Below are 22,832 nucleotides of genomic sequence, written 5' to 3'. Positions count from 1 at the left end.
AGATACTAGAAGGTTTCAGATAGATTATATAATGTTAAGACAAAGATTTAAGAACCAGGTTTTAAATTGTAAGACATTTCCAGGGGCAGATGTGGACTCCGACCACAATCTATTGGTTATGAACTGTAGATTAAAACTAAAGAAACTGCAAAAGGTGAGAATTTAAGGAGATGGGACCTGGATAAACTGAAAGAACCAGAGGTTGTACAGAGTTTCAGGGAGAGCATAAGGAACAATTGACAGGAATGGGAAAAGGAATACAGTGGAAGAAGAATGGGTAGCTCTGAGGAATGAAACAGTGACGGCAGCAGAGGATCAAGTAGGTAAAAAGACGAGGGCTAGTATAAATTCTTGGGTAACAGCAGAGATACTGAATTTAATTGATGAAAAGAGAAAATACAAAAATGCAGTAAGTGAAGCAAGCAAAAAGGAATATAAACGTCTCAAAAATGAGATCGCCAGGAAGTGCAAAATGGATAAGCAGGGATGGCTAGAGGACAAATGTAAGGATGTAGAGGCTTATCTCACGAGGGTTAAGATAGATACTGCCTACAGGAACGTTAAAGAGACCTTTGGAGAAAAGAGAACCACTTGTATGAATATCAAGAGCTCAGATGGAAACACAGTTGTAAGCAAAGAGGAGAAAGCAGAAAGGTGGAAGCAGTATACAGAGGGTCTATACATGGGCGATGTTCTTGAGGACAATATTATGGAAATGGAAGAGGATGTAGATGAAGATGAAATGGGAGATGTGATACTGCGTGAAGAGTGTGAAAGAGCACTGAAAGACCTGTTGAAACAAGGCCCTGGGAGTAGACAACATTCCATTGGAACTACTGACAGTCTTGAGAGAGCCAGTCATGACAAACCTCTACCATCTGGTGAGCAAGACTTCAAGAAGAATATAATACTTCCAATCCCAAAGAAAGCAGGTGTTGACAGATCTGAAAATTACCGAACTATCACTTTAATAAGTCACAGCTGCAAAATACTAACGCGAATTCTTTACAGACGAATGGAAAAACTGGAAGAAGCCGACCTCGGGGAAGATCAGTTTGGATTCCGTAGAAATGTTGAAAGACGTGCGGCAATACTGACCTTACGACTTATCGTAGAAGAAAGATTAAGGAAAGGCAAACCAACGTTTCTAGCATTTGTAGACTTAGAGAAAGCTTTTAACAATGTTGATTGGAATACACTCTTTCAAATTCTAAAGGTGGCAGGGGAAAAATACAAGGAGCGAAAGTCTATTTTCAATTAGTACAGAAATCAGATGGCAGTTACAAGAGTCGAGGGACATGAAAGGGAAGCAGCGGTTGGGAAGCGAGTGAGACAGGGTTGTAGTCTCTTCCCGATGTTATTCAATCTGTATATTGAGTAAGCAGTAAAGGAAACAAAAGAAAAATTCGGAGTAGGTATTAAAATCCATGGAGAAGAAATAAAAACTTTAAGGTTCGTCGATGGCATTGTAATTCTGTCAGAGACAGCAAAGGACTTGGAATGGACAGTGTCTTGAAATGAGGATATAAGATGAACATCAACAAAAGCAGAACGAGGATAATGGAATGTAGTCGAATTAAGTCTGGTGATGCTGAGTGAATTAGATTAGGAAATGAGGCACTTAAAGTAGTAAAGGAGTTTTGCTATTTGGGGAGCAAAATAACTGATGATGGTCGACGTAGGGAGGATACAAAATGTAGACTGGCAATGACAAGCAAAGTGTTTCTGAAGAAGAGAAATTTTTCAAGTCGAGTATTGATTTAAGTGTCAGGAAGTCGCTCCTGAAAGTATTTGTATTGACTGTAGCCATGTATGGAAGTGAAATAAGGACGATAAATAGTTTAGACAAGAATAGAATAGAAGCTTTCGAAATGTGGTGCTTCAGAAGGGTGCTGAAAATTAGATGGGTAGATCACATAACTAATGAGGAGGTATTGAATAGAATTGGGGAGAAGAGGAGTTTGTGGCACAACTTGACCAGAAGGGGGGATCGGTTGGTAGGACATGTTCTGAGGCATCAAGGGATCATCAGTTTAGCAGTAGAGGGAGACCAAGAGATTAATACACTACGGAGATTCAGAAGGATGTAGGCTGCAGTAGGTACTGGGAGATGAAGAAGCTTGCACAGGACAGAGTAGCATGGAGAGCTGCATCAAACCACGCTCAGGACAAGACCACTACAACAAAAACACGGCCTATACAGTATTCCACTTACTGTATCCATTCATTTCTCGGGCAGCTCATAGTATTGTACCCTCTTGAATGTACTTTCTTAGGAAACGTCTAACGTCCCTTAATCAGATCTCCTACGCCCTTTAATCGTGCAGTAGTAAGTGGTAGCATTCAACAGTATTTCAGACCTACACACAGCTCATTTTTAAAACGTACAGTGTTAAAATATCGTTCCAGACAAATAACCTAATAAGACATAATCTGAAGCACAATGTTGGTAAATATATAAATTAAAAATATTTGGAGTTTCTAAAATTAAATACGTATCCTCTGATGGACATGCAGGAAGAACATTTTAGCTTAGGTACAAGAAACATACATATGCACTTAGGCCAAGTAATTACGACAGATCAATTGTTGCCTATCACATATATAAAACAGGCCATCTCCTTAAGGCGACAAAAGAAGGCCGAAATCTCGCACATAGAAAACATGGGAGAAAACCAGATCTGCTAAAAGAATTTGCGATCGTCAGTCGTGGTGAAAGAAGCAAGACAGTATTCTGAACGCACAAGTGAAAAACAACGAAGTGAAATTTCTTAGAGACTCCGTAGAATTATCTTTGAGTAGATACATGATTATAAATTTGTATCACCTCTTTAAGGAATAACTGGCTGCTGAAGATCGTAGACTTAGGAAACGAGGAAAAATAGGAGACCAATAGAACAGCGCTATAGTTGAGCCAATAGTTGCAGTTACACAGTAATACAGCGGGCATGTGTCAGCTCACAACCACCGGGCGTCTGCAGAAACGCCAACCTAACACTCTCGGAAGCCGCAGCATAAATGTAGGACGCGACCCAGTGCAGTGTGCGATGTGAGACGGGACGACCACTGGCAGATATCGACGATTTTAATGTAAGACATGGCTCCACCGTCCCACGTCCTTTTATTCAAATTTATATGACGAACGCCGCAGTTATTATTGTTCGTAGATTTTTTTAAGCGCATTTTCTTCACGTGCTACGTTGTACAATCTGATGATGAGAGCATTGTCTCTCGAAGGCATTGTTGGGCTTTGTTTAGGCCTGAAATGCGGTTGAATGCTACCAATTATTCTGAACAGCCAAAGAAACTAGTACACATGCCTAATACCGTGCAGGGCAGCTGCGAGCACGCAAAAGTGCCGCAGCACGACGTGGCATGGACTCGACTAATCTCTGAAGTAGTGCTGGAGGGAACTGACACCATGAATACTGCCGGGATGTAACAGCACAAGTGTGAGGAATTTCTTCTGAACGGCACGTTGCAAGCCGTCATTCAATAATGTTCATGTCTGGGGAGTTTAGTGGCCAGCGGAAGTGTTTAAGCTCAGAACAGCGTACGTGGAGCCAATCTGTAGCAGGTCTGGATGTGTGTGGTGTCGCATGGTCCTCCTGGAATTGCCCAAGCCCATAGGAATGCACAATGGACATGAATGGATGCAGGTGATCAGACAGGATGTTTACCTATGTGTCACCTATCACAGTCGTATCTAGACGTATAAGGGGTCACACATCAGTCCAACTGCACACGCCTCACACCATTACAGAGCCTCCTCCAGCTTCAACAGTCCCCTGCTGGCATGCAGGATCCACGGATTCATAACGTACACATCCAACAGCTAGATACAATTTGAAACAAGACTCATCCGACAAGGCAACGTGTTTCCAGTCATCAACAGGCCAATGTCGATGTTTATGGGCCCAGGCGAGGCGTAAACCTTTGTGTAATGCAGCCATCAAGAATGTTTCGTCGAATGGTTCGCCCGCTGACACTTGTTGATGACCCAGGATTGAAAACTCCAGAAATTTACGGAAGGGTTGCAGTTCTGTCAAGTTGAACGATTCTCTTCAAGCGTCATTGGTCCCGTTCTCGCAGCATCTGTTTTCGGTCCCAGCAATGTCAGAGATTTGTTGTTTTACCGGATGCCTGATATCAACGGTATACTCGTGAATTGGTCGACCGGAAAATTACGCTTCATCGCTGCCTCGGAGATGCTATGTCCCATCGCCCGTGCGCCGACTTATAACACCGCGTTCAGGCTCACTCAAATCTCGATAACCTGGAATTATAACGGTAGTAACCGATCTAGATCTAACAACTGCGCCAGACATTTGTCTTATACAGGGTGGTCAAAAAATGTCTGAAACGCTTGTCGTGATGTTGTAGGGCAGATTGTACTGAGACATAAATGTTAAGTCAAAAATGCTATACGTTGCGCCGTTATTTAGTATTGAAGTTAGCCAATAGGGGCGTCACGAACTCACATTCAAGCGGCCTGCCAGAGGCGGTGTTACCTAATGAGTGCTTTGTTTGGTTTGCAGAAACTTGAATTAGCGCGCGCAACGACCTTATTGGCTAACGTCAATGCTAAATGACTCGGAAACGGCGCAACGCATCGCATTTTTTCTTAACATTTATGTCTCAGTACAATCTGCTCTACAACATCACGACAAACGTTTCAGACATTTTCTGACCACCCTGTATAGGCGTTGGCGACCGCAGCGCCCTATTCTGCCTGTTTACATATCCCTTTATTTGAAAACGCATGCCTATACCAGTTTCTTTGGCACTCCAGTGTATTAGTGAAGAACTTAACAAACTTTACGTCACATGTATCCGTAATGGTTAATATTAGATAAACCCTATTACTGCTCCAAGAAATATGATTTGTGGAACTTGAATGCCACTTACTCGTAACGCGCAATTAATTTATGGGGAGATGGCGCAATATTTGGACAAAAGTAAAGTAAATAGAAAGAAAACTCTTCACTAGAACAAATTACATACCAGATAAAATGCTGCTGATGAATGTGATACCCTGAGCTGACAAAAGTCATGCACATGTATAGATGGCCGTGGTATCGCGTACACAAGGTATGAAAGGGCAGTGCATTGGCAGACCTGTCATTTGTACTCAGGTGATTCATGGGAAAAGGTTTTCAACACTATTATGGCCGCACGACGGGGATTAACAGTCTTCGAACGCGGAGTGGTAGTTGGAGCTAGACGCATACAACATTCCATTTCGAAAATCGTCAGGGAATTCAATATTTCGAGATCAACATTGTGAAGAGGGTGCCGAGAATATGGAATTTCAGGCAATTCCTCTCACCATGGACGACGCAGTGGTCGACAGACTTCACCTAACGAACGAGAGCAGCGGCATACACATACAGTTGTCAGTGTTAACAGTCAGCAGAAGACAATGTGGGAGTGCGGCGAAATCTGGCGTTAATAGGCTATGTCTACAGACGATGATGCGATGACTTTGCTAACAGCACGACATCGCCTGACGCTCCTGTTCTGGGCTTGTGTCTATGTCGATTGGACCGCAGAGAGCTAGAAAATCGTGGGCTGATCAGATGCGTCCGTATTTCCTTGGTAATAACTCATGGCAGGGTTCGAATGTGGCGCAGACCGCGCGAAGCCATAGACCAAAGTTGTCAACAAGGAACTGTGTAAGTTGTTGGTGACTACATAATGGTATGGCCTGCGCTTGCTTGCAATGAGCTTTGTTCTCTGGTGAAACCTAACCGATGTTGACTGAAAATTGTTATGTTTGGCTACTTGGATACCATCTACAGCCATTCATGGACTTCATGTTGCTAAACGACGCTGGAATTTTTGTGGATGGAAATGTGCCGTGTCATTTGACCAGACTGTTTGCAATTGGTGTGGAGAACATTGCCGGCCGCTGTGGTCTAGCGGTTCTAGGCGCTCAGTCCGGAGCCGCGCAACTGCTACGGTCGCAGGTTCGAATCCTGCCTCGGGCATGGATGTGTATGATGTCCTTAGGTTAGTTAGGTTTAAGTAGTTCTAAGTTCTAGAGGACTGTTGACCACAGATGTTAAGTCCCATAGTGCTCAGAGCCATTTGAACCATTTGGAGAACATTCTGGACAGTTGGAGCGAAAGATATGGCCACCCAGATTGCCCGACATGAGTCCCATCGAATATTAGTGGGACGTAATGGAGAGGTCAGCACGTACACAAAATCCTGCACTTATAACACTTCCTCAGTCGTGGATAGCTATAGAGTCAACATGGATCAGCATTTCTGCAAGGGACTTCCAACGACTTGTTGAGTCCAAGCCAAGTCGAGTTGCCATACTACGCCGGGCAAAAGGAGGTCCTGCACGTTATTAGGAGGTGTCGCTTGACGTATGCCACCTCGTGTAGGGAAGAGGGGCATGAGAACTTTGGTCTAGTAAAATTAAACGCTGGCTGCGTTCTGCAGGAACTCATTCCATGAAACTCCGCCTGTTTACAGCCGCCCAGTATACCGTGGGGCTCCGTGCTGAGGTCTGGACCCGTGATGGCGTACCTGGTGGCGCACTTCTGCTACTCGTGGGGCTTCGTCACGCTCGCCGTCAACCTGCCGCTCTTCATGAAGGAGGTCCTCTTCTTTGACCTGCACCAGGTGAGTGTCACACACTAAGCGTCTTAGTCGTCATACATTCATCCAATCGCGACATGATATTCTGTAAATCACAACATACAGGAGAGCCTTTAGGGATTTTGAAACAAGTCAAGCTATACCAACGACAAACTATGTGATACGCCCGCTAAACCCGCTGGGCAGAACAGGTAACAGGATTGTGGAAAGAGCCAAGGGTCGAGGTCAGTTTCTGCTTCTTATTGTCATTTATTGTAATTTAATAATCTTTCCAACCAAAACGGCACATAGCCGAATCTTTACCGAATGCAACACTTTCACGGCTGAAGGCCTCCAACAAGAAATCTTAACAACATAAAATTCCAATTAAGATCGCAATAAAATAATTTTAAAAAAAACAACATACGCATAGTGCAATACAAATGGCTGAGGGCCACATTTAAATTACAGAATTTTAAAATATGTTACCATAGACCTTTAACGGCAGAAGGCAAACAAGAAATCTTTAAAAAAGTCCAGAATTCAATTAAGATAGCAATAAAATAATGTAAAACACAAAAGGCAACATATGCAAAGTGCAACACAAACGGCAAAGGGGCACAATTAAATTTCAGAACTTTAGACTATATTACCATAGACTTTCAAAGGCAGAAATCCAGCATGTTAAACAACAAGAAATCTTAAAAATCAACAGGATAAAAATGCAATTAAGATGGCAATAAAATAATTTAAAGAAGCAATATATGCAAGGTGCAATATCAAAGGCTGAGGGCCACAATTAAACTTCAAAATTTTAAAATATATTACCATAATCTGTAAAGGCAGAAGGCCGCAGTGTTTAAGCTTGAAAGATAAATTTAAAAATTAATTCTGCAAAATTTTAAGAAACAAAACGATCAACCATAAGCTTAAAATTTAAAATAGCTAACAACAGATAATTAAACACCGGTGGCGCTCAGAAGGCCCCCAGGGAGGTCGGTCTGCCCTCGTTCACTTGGGTGAGACAGGTGCTGAGCCCAACTATACTTGATACGTCGGAACCCAACCATAGGACAGCCACGGACCGACTGTCACAATGACTTGCTTCCCGTCAATCAGTACACGAGAACTCAAACCGGCAATGTTACAAACGCCATAGCCGGCCGGTGTGGCCGAGCGGTTCTAGGCGCTTCAGTCCGGAACAGCGCGACCGCTACGGTCGCAGGTTCGAATCCTGCCTCGGGCATGGATGTGTGTGCTGTCCTTAGGTTAGTTAGGTTTAAATAGTTCTAAGTTCTAGGAGACTGATGACCTTAGATGTTAAGTCCCATAGTGCTCAGAGTCATTTGAACCATTTGAACAAACGCCATAATACACAATGGAGTATGTATTAGCTGTCAAAATTACACACCATGTTGGACAGCGACAACAGGCGAGAAAAGGACGCTGCCTGGAATTACGTTAGTGGCCAGGGCAGGTAACCGGAACACTAAAGGCCACTAGGCAGGAAATTCCGCTGGTACACTTGAATTTGAAACTCGGTAATAGTTAACTTCGCTCAAAAGAACACTACTTGAATTTACGTCAGTGCCCAGGGCAGGTAATAAGAACACTAACGGCCACAAGACAGAAAATTCCACTGCTGCACTCAAATCGCAGTCGACCAAAATAGTTAATTGCACTGCATGTCGGCTAAATCTCAGCAATAAAACCACTCGGTGTTGCTCACCGGATAACCTCCCCAACAGCAAACCACAGAAGCGAACCACCACAACATGAATAGACGTGGCTTGGGTAGTTGAAACCACTACTCAACTTTGACGTCCTGGGTCGGTGAACCACGAAGCTCTTGGCGATCGGACAACTCCACACACGGTCCGACACTGCGCAGGGGCTGCCAGCTGACCCAGCCGACTGCACCGCGCGGAGATAACTTCCCTCGTCCGCAACAACCGAACGACTAACTCCAGACCCCCTTGCCGGAAACTACCGGGTGATCAAAAAGTCAGTATAAATTTGAAAACTGAATAAATCACGGAATAATGTAGATAGAGAAGTACAAATTGACACACATGCTTGGAATGACATGGGGTTTTATCAGAACTAAAAAAATACAAAAGTTCAAAAAATGTCCGACAGATGGCGGTTCATCTGACCAGAATAGCGATAATTAGCATAACAAAGTAAGACAAAGCAAAGATGATGTTCTTTACAGGAAATGCTCAATATGCCCACCATCATTCCTCAACAATAGCTGTAGTCGAGGAATAATGTCGTGAACATACAATGTAAGCTTTCACGGGCGGTATTGTCTTCATTTAAAACGTCCGGGCTTCTAGGCCGTGGTCGAAATATAAAACTCTCTCCTGACGTTTTGTCTCGAGACATCCTCGGAGGCTTTACCTCAGAGCATGTCTCCCGCAGGAGAGAGTTTTATACTTCGACCACGGCCTATCAGCCCGGACGTTTTAAGTGAAGAATGTTGTGAACACCACTGTAAAGTATCTCCGGAGTTATGGTGAGGCATTGGCGTCGGATGTTGTCTTTCAGCATCCCTAGAGATGTCGGTTGATCACGATATATTTGCGACTTCAGTTAACCCCAAAGCCAATAATCTCACGGACGTGGGAGGCCAAGCATGACGAAAGTGGCGGCTGAGCACACGATCATCACTAAACGACGCGCATCTGTCGGACATTTTGTGAACTTTTTTTTTGGTACTAATAAAATCCCACGTCATTCCACGCGTGTGTCAATTTTTACCTCTCTATCTACATTATTCCGTGGTTTATTAAGTTTTCAAATTTGTACTGACTTTTTGATCACCCGGAATATGCACCAAACCAAAGATGGTACACGGCGCAAATATCGACACACATCACTGCTGCCACACCTAGAAGGAATAAGAACCAGAACGTAACTGCAACAAGGGCGGGAAACCAAACGCAGATAGACAGCGAAGTTCACGAAAACGCATAGGCGAGAGAGAGCACGGCTCACTATGACTATTGCTAATCTATTCAGAGGAGTAATTGTGGAAATTATGTAGATACTGCCCAGACACATTAATGTGACCATCTGTCAAAAACTTAATCACCTTTTGCAGCGCGCACCATTGCGAGACGTGCAGTAACGGAGTCAATGAAGTTCTCGAAGGTACTGTCAGAGATGTAGAGCCACGCCATCTCCAATGCTGTGGCCATCTGCGGTATGTATCTCGGTTGAGGACCCATGACGCGGTCCCGCAGGTTCTTGGTACGGCTCTAATCCGGGAAGTTTGATGGTCGGGAGAGTACAGCAAACTTATTCTGCTGCTCATCGAACCCCGCACGTGCATTGCAAGCTGCCTGACACAATGCATTGTCCTGTTGGTGACTGCCATCGTACCGAAGAAAAACAACGTGATTATCAGAATGGACATGGTCCCCAAGGATAGGTGATTAGTTGAGTTAATCCATTGTGCCTTCCAGAATGGAATGTCGAAGTGACCCAGCGAATTCCACTAAAGCATTCCTCAGACCATAATGCTCCATCCTCCAAATGGTTCAAATGACTCTGAGCACTATGGGACTTAACTTCTGAGGTCATCAGTCCCTTAGAACTACTTAAACCTAACCAATCTAAGGACATCACACACATCCATGCCCGAGGCAGGATTCGAACCTGCGACCGTAGCAGCAGCGCGGTTCCAGACTGTAGCGCCTAGAACCGCTCATCCACTCCGGCCGGCTCCCTCCTCCAGCCGGGTCCCTTTGCTTCCATACGTTTCACGCTATACACGCAAAAGAACATCTGTGCCACGGAGCACAAAACGTGATTCATCTGAGAAGACTAGCTATCGGCACCCTGTGGACGTCCAGTTGCGGTGTAAATTCCAGCCTTCGTCGTCGATGAACAGTAATCAGCACGTGCGTATGAATCAGGTCCCTGCTGTGGAGACACATATGCAGCAACGTTCACTGAAAGTGGTTAAGGAGTCACTGCTGGCAGCCTCTTGATTCATGTGGGCGGTCAGTTGCTCAACACTCGCACGTCTGTTCGCCCGTACACTGCTCCACTACCGTCGTTCACCCGTTTCATCCATGTCCCGTGGTGCACCACGGTCGTCTCGCGCACCGGTTTTAGATAGCGCCATTTTGCCATGCGCGGTATACGTTTACCACAGCTGTATGTGAACAGTTGCAAACTCGGCCGTTTCGGAAGTGCTTCCACCCTTGGTCCGCAAGCCGATGATTACGGCCTTTTGGAGTCAGATAAATCGCTCCGTTTCCGCATCGCCACGACTGTATTGTTTTCCGCGTCCCTCCCTCCCTCCCCCCCTCCCCCCAAAAACACGCTTTGTACCCTCCACTGCTACTGCTGTCACCTGCTGTCTTTGAGCGGTTATTATATGTTGACGTCGAACACAGGCGGTGGTCACATTAAAGTGACTGGCCCTTGTGCATTGCATTATGAACATACAGTACACGTTCGTTGCAAAATTATGTACGAGGGGCGTTTGAAAAGTCTGTGCAAAGTCCGAGAGATGGCACCACCGGCGCGTATCGAGGTCTTGTTTAGTTAGTAGCATCTTTGGAAAGAATGCACACCAAGTTTCAGCTATATTGGTCTATTTCTTTGTGTTGGCATTCGTGTGAATCAAGAAAGTCGAAAGATGTCAAACAATGGACGAAAAGGAATTTCGTGTGGTGATTAAACATTACTTAATGGTAGGCAAAACGCCTCGGGAGGCTAAAGAGAAGCTTGTTAAACATTACGGTGACTCTGCGCCTTCGATTAGAACAGTTTATAAGTGGTTCCAAACTTTTCGGAGTGGCCATATGTCATGCTTAACGTTCTGGACGCCCTGTGGAGGTTACGACTAAAGATATCATTGATAAAATCCATGATATGGTGAGGGATGATAGAAGATTTAAGGTACGTGAGATATCTAGTGCTTTGGGCATCTCGAATGAACGGATACATAATATTTTGCATAAACATTTGGACACGAGAAAGCTATCCGCAAGATGGGTTCCGTGATTGCTCACGCTTGACCAAAAACGTGTGAAGTGTTGTAAGGATGGTTTTCAGCTGTTCAGGAAGAATCCGCAGGACTTTGAGCGTCGTTTCGTTACTGCGGATCAAACATGGATACATTACTATACTCCCGAAACCAAACAATAATCTAAACAATGGGTTACCAAGGGCGAATCTGCACCAAAAAAGGCGAAGACCATTGCTTCGGCCGAAAGGGTTATAGCGACTGTCTTTTGGGATTCGCAAGGGATAATCCTCATCGACTATCTGGAATAGGGTAAAACTATTGCAAGTGCACATTATTTATCGTTATTGGCTCATTTGAAAATCGAGCTGCAAGAAAAACGCCGGCGATTGGACCGCAAAAAGTCTTTTTCCATCACGACAATGGACCAGTACACAACTCAGCATTTCCTGTCACATAATTAATGGAAATAGGATCCCAACTCGTTTCACGTCCCCCCCTATTCTCCAGACTTGGCTCCCTCGGACTACTATTTGTTCCCCAATTTCAGTCTGGAACCGCGCGACCGCTACGGTCGCAGGTTCGAATCCTGCCTCGGGCATGTATGTTTGTGATGTCCTTAGATTAGTTAGGTTTGATTAGTTCTAAGTTCTAGGTGACTGATGACCTCAAAAGTTAAGTTGCATAGTGCTCAGAGCCATTTGAACCATTTTTGTTCCCCAATTTAAAGAAATGGTTGGCGGGACAAAGATTTTATTCAAACGAAGAGGTGATTGCAGCAACTAACAGATATTTTGAAGACTTGGACAATTCCTGTTATTCGGAAGGCATCAACAAATTAGAACAGCATTGGACGAAGTGTATAAGTCTAAAAAAAGACTATGTCGAAAAATAAAAATGGTTTACCCCAAACACGTAAGAATTTTTTGTTTTTGCACAGACTTTTCAAACGCCCGCCCTGTGTCGCTATTTTGTTGAAAACTCGTATTTTGAGATCGCGGCTGTGTACAAAATACAGGTTGATTCTAGCAGAGAAAATAGCAGTAACCAGCCACAGCTCTTATCTTCACGCAATGTACGTTGTTTTCTCAAGACTCCGCACCTGTCTATCCTGTGCAATCCTCTTTATCTCAATGTAACTACCACAACCTACATCCATTTGAACCTGTTCGGTGTATTCGTATCTTGCTCTCCTTCTACAATGTTTAACACCCATGCCCCTTCACTTTCTTCTATTACCAAACTAATTATTCATTGAGACATCAGGATGTATCCTACGAACCGATCCTTTCAGTCATGTTGCACCATAACAATTTTTTTAACTAATTCGATTTAGTACGTCTTCGTTAGTTATTGGACCCATCCATCTGATACTTACTGTTTCTTTCTAACGACACATTTCAAAAGCTTCTATTCAGTTCTCGTCTCAGTTGTCTATCATCGATGATTCAAATCCATACAAGCTACGCTCCCGACAATTACCTTCAGAAACGACTTCCAACATTTAAATTTACGTTCTGTGTTAAAAAGTTCCTCATTTTTAGATATATTTCTCATTTTTTGCCTTTGCCAATCTGCATTTTGTATCCTGTGTAGTACGGTCATCGTCAGTTATTTTTATACCTAGATACCAGACCTCGACGACTACTTTTATTGTCTCATTTCAGTCAGCGTCGACTGACTTAATTGGACTAAAATCCATTATCGTTGTTTTACTTTTGTTGATATTCATCTAATAACAATCCATTCCGTTCAACAATTTTTGCAAGTAATTACGTCTGTGACAGAATTAAAATGTCATTGGCAAACATCTAGGCTTTACTTTTCACATCTTGCACTTTGTACACATTCAATAACATCTTGGATGGACTACAACCCTATGTCACTCCCTTCTCAGCCACAGTTTCTCTTTTATGTCCTTCAGCTCTTCTAACTGATCTAACTGATGCCTGATTTCTGTACGACTTGTAGATAACTTTTCACTTCCCGTATTCCAGAATTTTTGGAAGAACCTCATCACTTCCCCTACTGCTTTCTTTGGCAGCTGTTTTCATCTAATATTTAATATAATGTCTTAACAAAACTTTACACAGAACACTGTCACCCGTATATATACTGGCAATTGCGAGATTTGTTTGATACAAACATTACTCTTAATCGGATGCTACACCCATTAACTCAAATGTTCTGTTAAGTCGTATAGCTGTGGGTAATAATCTATTGATTCACTTTGTTTATGAATATCTGGAGATTTTGTTCCATACCTATACATGTCAGCAACTTATAGACTTTTGCACCGGACGATGAAACTCCATTCTGAGCCATAGATAGGGATGCATGGACTATTTGGAAATTATTTTAACTTGTAGTATTGCAGTTGCAAATTTCACAATTCATCAGAAGTTCATTCTAGTTATTAATACGAATATCATTAGGGAGATTATGTATTTCCACATAAGTCTAATAAAATCAAGACCCCTGGCACCTGCAACATGTCTCGATATAAACTTTACATAATATTCTTTTATCTGTACGATGCGAAAAGTGACAGTTCACTCTAATTTATGAAAACTGTGAAGTATCTTACATGAGCAATGATAGGAATCCGCTAAATTTCTGTTACGCGTTAAATCTCGCAAATCTAAATGCTGTGAATTCGTCTAAGTACTTAGTGGTTACAGTTACGAATTACTTCAATTGGAACGACCACACAGATAACGTTGTATGGAAAGCGAAATAAAGACTCTGATTTATTGGCAGACCACTTAGAAAATGCAACAATTCTACTAAAGAGACTGCCTACACTACGCTTGTCCGTACTCTTCTGGAGTACTGCTGTGCAATGTGGGATCCACATCAGATACAACTGACGGAGTACGTCTAAAACGTTCAAAGAAGGGCAGCTCGTTTTGTATTATCGCGAAATAGGGGAGAGAGTGCCACGGATGTGATATGCGAATTGGCGTGCCAATCGTTAAAACAAAGGTGTCTTAAATTTCCATCAATCGCCGGCCGCTGTGACCGAGCGGTTCTAGGCCCTTCAGTCCGGAACCGCGCGACTGCTACGGTCGAAGGTTCGAATCCTGCGTCGGGCATGGATATGTGTGATGTCCTTAGGTTAGTTAGGTTTAAGTAGTTCTAATGGTTCTAATGGCTCTGAGCACTATGGGACTTAACTTCTGAGGTCATCAGTCGCCTAGAACTTAGAACTAATGAAACCTAACTAACCTAAGGACATCACACACATCCATGCCCGAGGCAGGATGCGAACCTGCGGCCGTAGCGGTCGCTCGGCTCCAGACTGTAGCGCCTAGAACCGCACGGCCACTCTGGCCGGCTAAGTAGTTCTAAGTTCTAGGAGACTGATGACCTCAGATGTTAAGTCCCATAGTGCTCAAAGCCATTTGAACAATTTTTTAAATTTCAATCACCAACATTCTCCTCCGTGTGCGAAAACATTTTGTTGGCGCCCATCTACATTGGGTGAAATGATCAGACAGAGCTCGCACGGAAAGATTCAAATGTTTGTGTTTCCCGCTCACTGCTTGAGGCTAGAATGGTTGCGGAATAGCTTGAAGGTGGCTCGATGCACTTAATTGTGAATTGTAGCTGTAGATGTCGACGAAGATGTTGCACATTCGCGTAGAACAAATACTTTATGCATCTTTGCTGCTTTTCTCCACAACATTAAGCCTCAATAATGAGGGAAAGTATGTCAGGAATCGCGTATGCCAGCGAACGTAGAGCAAGACATTTCTATGTGTAAAGCGGGAAAACTGAGCATTTAGTTTAGCCTAGCGTCATGCTGTAACCAACTAACTCCATTATTCATCTGGATGCACAGCAAGTTGACACAGCAAGTCTCGTGCAGTGTGCGGTGTTGAGTTCTACTTATAGAACGTGCAAGCTATTATCTTTGTTTGGTATTGCATAATATGAGACTTTGAAAGATTAAAAGTTAAGTTGTTAGCTTTGTAACAGTTGTAACTCTGTTCCATTTTTCACCTGGCTGTGTCTGGCATGGCCTTTATCAGCATAATTAAGTCATCAGCAAACATCACACGTTTTGTAGAGTTATCCAGTGTCGCAGACGAGTAATTAATCTAGGTCAAGAACAGCAAAGGGCCACAACCTGAAACTTTCGGGACATCACATTGAACGTTTGCCCACTTCAAATTCAACCTCTTTTTGTGTCGCATCATCTGTAACTGTGAGCCTCTATTTCTTTTGGTAAGAGATGACACTGTCGATCATTGCAAATGGAACACCATGTTTATGCCTAAAGGGATTCACATGACTGAGGATTTTGCCCAGATCACAGGAAATGCCAACACTCTCGAATTTTGCAGGAGCTGGAGTGTCCATGGAGCTCTTTACCTCTAGCTGCTTACTGCGCCAATCACTTGTAAAATTAATACTGTTGTGAATATCATTGCTTTGCAGATTAAATTGTACGAACACTCTATAGTGAATGGGCATGCCATTACGGTTTGTAGTATTAGCTAGAAATTTCATAATTTTCCAGTCAAAATCTGATTTTGTAATCGCATACTTATCGCCATGGCATATGGTAATCAGATACATGCAATCAAAGTGAAATTTAACGTATGTAAATGGCAGGAAACCCGTACGGAAGGAAGCAAGTTTGGGTTCTAACGTATTGCTGATGACGGGGTCGTGACATAAGCGGTGACGGGGGAAAAAAATTGCGTGTAATAGGTCACATTGGCAGCACGCGTATGAGAAAGAAAAATAAAGGCGCTGATAGAAAACCCTTTACCAATTGATTTTTTCGGTTTCCCATTCAGAAATCTTGAATAGCTAAGGAATGTTAAAAGTCAACTATACCAGAACTATATTACTGTTGTAGCACTGACTTTGAAATTAGAAGCTCAAGTTAGTTAACACGATCTTGGCTTGAAACCTAACGCCTGCACCACCTAGCGGGCGCCGCGCAATTTGCTTTCTGCTGAGACAGAGGGTCTACACTGCCATGTCTTCTGCTGCCATCTACCGGTGAGTAGGTGCACTACGTCGAGCAGCTAGCTTCTCCAAACACGCTGCTAAGTCAATAAAGTTGAGCGATGGCCGGTCGTGTAGCCACGTGCCCTCTTCCGTTATAAATAGGGACGGCTGCCTGCTCATTAAATTTGCCGCTCCGCTGAGTGAGATGCTCAAAGGACCGCAAGGCCAGCCGCAAAAGGGCTGACAACTCAAGCCACGGCACAAACGAGATGGTGTGCATAAAACAGAGAACGCTAGGGCGCAATCGAAGCCATGAACACCGTCAGTCAATGAAGATGGACGCAACTAACAACGAATTTTATGTAAGGTTAATCATCTCAAGACAGCTGTAAGATATAGTCAACACAATGAATATAAAAATAAACCACTGCATAAAGCAATCTGATTTAAAATTTTCTGTTAGGAGATACCTGAAAACTGGAATATGATGTAGTAATTTGTGGTATCTTCTAGTAAGAATAGTTTTCGTATGAAAATTTTTAGTTATGGTTACAATTTTATGTTAAAGATGACTATACACAGATACCTCCACATGTCGTTCTAGATTCCCCACTGAGCAGAATTTTGAACAGCAACCATAATCTTGGATAAAGATATCACGCCTTTACGTCAAATTTCAATTGTCTTGCAGTTCAGATTCCGTATCTTCTCGTCTCTAAGAATACATAATCAGTGTGTTCTAATAGTGTTGCTAATATAAAGATATAAAATCGCGAAAGACGAACTCATGTCAAAAGATGCGTGAGGTAATTCCACGATTTTTCCATTTCTCGTTTTCTCCTTCCCTTCTCTTTACAAATTTTCATTTGGTGTTACACATTAGTTATACGTAACACAGTTGTTATAATATTAGGCCAATAGTTTACATTTATATTTATTACAGGATTAATTAACATAAAAATCAATTAATAATAACAATTCGTTGTATTCCAGTTACATTCTGCCAAGTCTCTATTCAGGGAATCCTTCTTGCGTACACCATTATTTTGTTGATGTGGTCTTTTTAGAGTTGCACTCTGACGAAACTACGGTTCGGTAGTTTTGGTAGAGTACATAAATGACAAAGTAAATGTAGGATTTCTGGTAGTACGTGTAGCACTCGTAAGGAAAGAAACACAAATGACATGTGAGAGGGGAACTGGGAGACAACGTCTTGTCTTTGTGATTTATTTGTTTGTTTCGAACATAATTAGACCCGCACATCGTTCAGTGTTGGTCCATAGTATATTTCATATCTTTACAAAATATAAATTGCGTTTTATAAGTAAAGTAATTAGCTGTTCACGTAACTTCTGCGCCTTTGCGTAACCAAAACAATTACTTTTGATTCAAGCACAGTTTACAAGCAGGAACGCAAAGAGAAATGTATGTAATTGTTATTGTCGTTTTTGTACTCAAGAGAATGTTCTACATCATGAACAAATGCCAGAGCTGCCGGCTATAATTGATAAGTGCGGAAGTTATATGGCATATAACAGAAACAGTTTTATGTAAACTCGACGAAGTACTGAAGCGATGTTTGATATATTTTCCTATTCTTTTTTCTAAGTTTACATTTCTATTAAAATATTCCACTGTTTCAAGTTAAAATCAACAATTTTCGAACAAATTTGAGTTACACAATCAAAGTTTCAATTTTGTTACAAATACTGTTTATTTTTACGTAACAGACGGAGGTTAACTTACGTAGAACAAAGAAGTTCTAAAGGTTGCTTGGTCCTTTATACATCCACAGTTTCAGGACTGTTCACGGCTCTCAGTTTCTAGCGGAATCTAGTAAGACTTTGATCTCATGTAGGGGACGGGCACAATAATGTGAACGATGGTAGCAGTGGGACGGTTGTGTTTGACGGTCAACAACGCAGGTAAGTATGGCACGTGTCGCGCTGGACTGTGCGTGTGTAGTACTGCCTAGGCATCAGCGCATGTTGTTTACGAATAGCGCACACTTTGTATTTGCATTCAGAGGCCGAGGTCGACGTACAACGAAAGACCTAACAGAGTTCCAAAGAAGGCAGATTATGGAGGTTCAATTAATTGGAGTATCAGTAACCAAGACAGCCAACTTATTAGATGTTTCAAGACCAACGTTTTCAATAGTCATGACAGCCTACACAAAACATGGGAAGACGTCATCGTGTAAACGTAATAGTGGACGCATATCAAAACTAATGGACAGAGACTGTTGTACGCTAACACGAATTGTGTCAAAGAAACACAAAACTACGTTGGCCAAAGAGACTGCAGGTATCAAGAGCCATCTTCGAGGCCCCGTATCTATCGACACTGTCCGACGAGAACTCCATAAAGCGAATATTCATGGACGAGCTGCTGTACCAAAACCATTAATGACGACAACCAATGCAAATATGCATGAAATATGGTGTCAGAGCATAAATCTTGGACGGTTGATCAATGGGAACACGTCATATGGTCCGACGTGTCAACGTTTTCGTTATTTCCAACACTGGGTCTTGTTTACGTGTAGAGAACGCCAAAAGAAGCCTACAATCCTGATTGCTTGATTCCAACGGTTAATCATGGAAGTGTGATGGTGTGGGCAGCCATATCATGGTATTCCGCTGGTCCCATCATTACTTTCAAAGGCCGTGTTACAGCCAACGATCATGTGAACATTTTAGGTGATCAGGTGCACTCCATGATTCAAATGTTGTTCCCCAACAATGATGCCATACTTCAGGACGATAATGCACCCATTCACACAGCCAGGACAGTACAATCGTGGTATGAGGAGCTTGCAGCTAAACTGTAGCGTCTTCCCTGACCAACACAGTCCCTGGACTTGAACATTATTGAACCCTTGTAGGTGGTATTGGAGCGCAGACTCCGGAGCAGGTTTCTGCCTCCCTCGTCACTACAGGAGTTAGATGTTCTGTTAGAAGAGTGGCATAACATTCCACTAGAGACTATACACCCATTATATGCCAGTATTCCAAGAAGAATAAACCAAGTAGGTACAGGTGTTCACATTATTTTGCCTATCCCCAGTACGTGAAGAAAGCGATCGAAATGAGGCAACGCACAATAGGTATTCAACACGTGTAACGTACTGGTAACGCTGTTTCGATCTTAAGTGACCAAGGCTGCTAGGAAAACTAGTGTATTATGTGCTTACATACGACACTCTATGGTTGCCTATGCTAGTTTTTCAACTTTAGGTCTTTCCGTGTTTGCATCTGCAAGGAGATTTCCCTTGAAAAATTTTCTTTGGCCGCCAATGGTCTGTCATTCTCGACAATTGATGAAATACCCATAGCACATGAATGATTATCTTTCAGTTCTATCCCTGTTTCATTTACTCTCATTGTAGTTCTTACTTCATCATTAGCTTTTATGGATTCTTCTTGTTCTGACCATCATTTCTAAGTAACCAATTTCCGCAGCTATCAGTCTCGTTTTAAGGTCAGCATTCTAAAATTAACACGACTCATTAATGCCAGAAAACTGCTGAAACGAGGTTACAGTATGTCACTAGTATCGTTCATTTTCTATGTAGAAGTGGTTCTCCGAATACGTAAGAACAGCGGGGAGGAATGGGGAAGATTTGATGAACAGCTGTTTTCGTCACGTTTTACTGATGATCGAGCCATTCTGGCACAAGAGGAATACGATCTTGAGTTTATGAAACGATGTTTCTATCAGGAATGTTGGAAATGGTTGCTGCATATGAATTTAACAAAAATCGAATATCTGGTAGTAAATAGCGGCACTACATTTGAAGTTCGCATCAATGATTGAGCAGTTAAGAGCCATTTAGAAAAATTGAATTACCTAGGTGCGTATAAGGCCAAAAGGGGCTTGTGTAATGCAGAAGTACAATGCAGAATACAACAAAGCAGAAAAGCAACAAGGTGTGCGGATTCTTTTGATGGATCAAGAGCATTTCTAACAAAAAAATGGTTCAAATGGCTCTGAACACTATGGGACTTAGCATCGGAGGTCATCAGTCCCCTAGAACTTAGAACTACTCAAACCTAACTAACCTAAGGACATCACACACATCCATTCTCGAAGCAGGATTCGAACCTGCGACCGTAGCAATCGTGCGGTTCCGGACGGAAGCGCCAACTTTCTCTTCCGAATGCGAAAATATTTTGTTGAGCCCAACCTACATAGGTAGGAATGATCATCAAAATAAAATAAGAGAAATCAGAGCTCGAACAGAAAGGTTTAGGTGTTCGTTTTTCCCGCTCGCTGTTCGGGAGTGGAATAGTAGAGAGATAGTATGATTGTGGTTCGATGAACCCTCTGCCAAGCACTTAAATGTGAATTGCAGAGTAGTCATGTAGATGTAGATGTAGAACCGCTCGGCTACCGCGGCCAGCGCATTTCTAACAACAATAAGAAAATAGTGGGTAGGTTGATGATTGAATCTGACATGCTACGGATCAGAAATATGGATGTTAGAACGTTTACGTACTCTTACATATTGTATTTAATTTTCCTATGCACATGTATACGATAGGTCCTTGATTCCGTGTTCACAGCAGAATGTAAGACGTCTGATCCGTTCTAAAAGCTGACGTAATGTTCTTAATCTGGTAATGGAAAACAAACGGATAAATCTATATGAATTAGAAATGGGAAAAAGGTCAGTTTTTTGGAAAAGTGGAGAAATACACTGAGGTGACAAAAGTCATGAGATAGATCCGAACACCGAGTCGGACCTAATTTCCGTTGAGCCATGCTGCTTTGATAGCCGTACGTAATTGCAAATGTTGCCGGTGCACGAACTCACCTCTCCCATAAATATTCGACTGGATTCATGTCGGGCAGTCTGGGTCACCAAATCATTCGCTCGAAATATCCATAATGTTCTTCAAACCAAACATGAACAGTTGTGGCCCGATGACATGGCGCATTGCCATCCACAAAAATTCCATTGTTGCTTGGGAACATGAAGTCCACGTATGGCTGCAAATGATCTGCAAGTAGCCGAACATAACCATTTCCAGTCAGTGATCAGTTCAGTTGGACCAGAGGGTCCAGTCTATTCCATGTAAACGCGACTGGCGCCACCACCAACTTGCACAGCGCTTTTTCGACTACTTGTGTCCACGGCTTTGTGGGGTCTGCACCACACTGGAGTCCTACCATCAGCTCGTACCAACTGAAATCAGGTACCTGACCAGGCCAAAGTTTTCGGTCGTCTGGAGTCCAAGCGATATGGTCACGAGCCAACGAGAGGAACTGCGTGTGCTTTCGTGCTGTTATCAAATTCTGCTGCCACAACCCATTAACGCCAAATTTCTCCGCACTCTCCCAGCGGATACGTTCGTCGTACGTACCATGTTGATTTATGCAGTTATGTCATGCAGTGTTGCTTGTCTGTTAGCACTGACAACTCTCCGCAAACTTCACTGCTCTCTGTCGTTAAATGAGGCCGTCGGCCACTGTGTTGTCCGTGGTGAGAGGAAATGCCTGAAATTTGGTATTCTAGTTACACTCTTGATACTGTGGGTCTCTGATTATTGAACTGCGTAAATATTACCAAAATTAAACGTTCCATGCGTCTAGCTCCAACTAACATTCTTCGTACAAAGTCCGTTAATTCCCGTCGTGCCACCATTGCCACTTCGGAAACCTTTTCAACATTAGTGACCCGAGTACCAATGATAACTCCGTCAATGCATTGCCCTTTTATACCTTGTGTACGCGATACTACCGCCATTTATGTATGTACATATCGCTATACACATCAGCTCTGTGTATAAAATTATCTTAACTCTACAACACAGTGAGCAAATTCTACAAAACAACGCACATCCGACGGTTAGTCATAATTTTTTAACCATCACTTTGACAAAAAAACTTATGTAATAATTTGTATGTTGTCCTCCCCCGGTAGATGAGTGGTCAGAGCGACAGAATGTCAATCCTAAGGGGCCGGATTCGATTCCCGGCTGGGTCGGAGATTTTCTCCGCTCGGGGACTGTATGTTATGTTGTCCTAATCATCATCAGTAAAGATGCAACAAGTCCACTAAAGAGACATCTTACACTACACTCGTTCGTTCTCTGTTAGAATATTGCTGCGCGGTGAGCGATCCTTACCAGGTGGGATTGACGGAGGACATCGAAAGGGTGCAAAAAATGGCAGCTCGTTTTGTATTATCACGTAATAGGGGAGAGAGTGTGGCAGATATGATACGCGAATTGGAATGTAAGTCATTGCAGCAAAGACGTTTTTACGAAATTTCAGTCACCAACTT

At 42.8% G+C, this 22,832-nt stretch overlaps 1 protein-coding gene across 2 annotated transcripts in view; it reads left to right on the top strand.

Moving 5' to 3' along the window:
- Positions 1 to 22,832, top strand: part of LOC126268018 (uncharacterized transporter slc-17.2-like) — a 294,182-nt gene that overhangs the window by 247,901 nt on the left and 23,449 nt on the right. For both annotated transcript variants that reach the window (XM_049973429.1, XM_049973430.1), the window contains one exon: positions 6,487 to 6,636. In XM_049973429.1, coding sequence (XP_049829386.1) covers positions 6,487 to 6,636 — 150 coding nt within the window. The remainder of the gene's footprint in view (positions 1 to 6,486; positions 6,637 to 22,832) is intronic.

Source organism: Schistocerca gregaria, chromosome 4 (assembly GCF_023897955.1).
Source record: "Schistocerca gregaria isolate iqSchGreg1 chromosome 4, iqSchGreg1.2, whole genome shotgun sequence".
Taxonomy (NCBI): Eukaryota; Metazoa; Arthropoda; class Insecta; order Orthoptera; family Acrididae; genus Schistocerca; species Schistocerca gregaria.
Note: the sequence above shows the minus strand (reverse complement) of the source record. Positions and strands in the feature narration are given on the sequence as shown.